This window comes from Otolemur garnettii, unplaced genomic scaffold (genome assembly GCF_000181295.1).
Source record: "Otolemur garnettii isolate 467f Iridium unplaced genomic scaffold, OtoGar3 scaffold00084, whole genome shotgun sequence".
Taxonomy (NCBI): Eukaryota; Metazoa; Chordata; class Mammalia; order Primates; family Galagidae; genus Otolemur; species Otolemur garnettii.
The window spans coordinates 5,635,874-5,636,645 of NW_003852479.1; the positions used below are offsets into that span (position 1 = coordinate 5,635,874).

At 48.3% G+C, this 772-nt stretch overlaps 1 protein-coding gene across 1 annotated transcript in view; it reads right to left on the reverse strand.

Moving 5' to 3' along the window:
- GOLIM4 (golgi integral membrane protein 4) overlaps positions 1-772 on the reverse strand; it is a 92,110-nt gene that overhangs the window by 33,615 nt on the left and 57,723 nt on the right. Inside the window, exon 5 of the mRNA XM_023516016.1 lies at positions 451-601. Coding sequence (XP_023371784.1) covers positions 451-601 — 151 coding nt within the window. The remainder of the gene's footprint in view (positions 1-450; positions 602-772) is intronic.

The window sequence follows — 772 nt, forward strand, 5'->3', positions numbered from 1 at the left end:
CCCGAGACTGACCAGGACAGCCTGGCTCTAGAGTGACACCTGGGCTCTACAGCATGAGATTTCTGCAGCCACTATTAGTGATCAGTGGGAAGTCTCTCTTCTCTCTTCCCCTTTGAACATTTTTAGAGTAATTTCTGATTGTGGCATAACTGAGGAACATTCATAGTATTTGTTGAGCAGGGATCAGAGACACCAAATACCTCCCAACACTCACAAGACAAAAACGGTCTCGCCCAACATGACTGAAGCCCCATGGAGATGTTCTAGTTTGCTTCTCCAAACAGACCCAAAAAGGTAAAGATGATGTGAAATGCTAGAAACAAGCAAGTGTCTGGTAAAAGACGACATGATGAGTGCAAGTCAATCACCATGCAAACAGGCTACTGGTCTACCGCACACTAAGTTGCGCGCTCCTATACACACACATGGGCCAACTAAATGTCCAGGTACCTTTTAGTTTGGAAAGTTCCTGCTCCTTTTCTTGCTGTAGCTGCAAGTACCTCTGCTTGTGGTCACTGAAGGTCCTGCTGAAGTCCTCCCCCTGTCTGCGGTGCTCCTCCTCCAGGTCACTGTGCTGCTTCTTCAGCTCCTCATGCTGACTCTGCAAATGGAAACTCGAGCGGAGATACTCGTCGCCAACTTACGGAACAGTCATTCCTCAGACAGCCCTTCTCCCCCAAAGGGGTGAGAACAGACGGAGAGGGAGGCTGCGTCCCCCTCAGGCTGCTTTCAATTTGTGTAGTTCCCCAATATTTCAAATGAATAGTTAGAA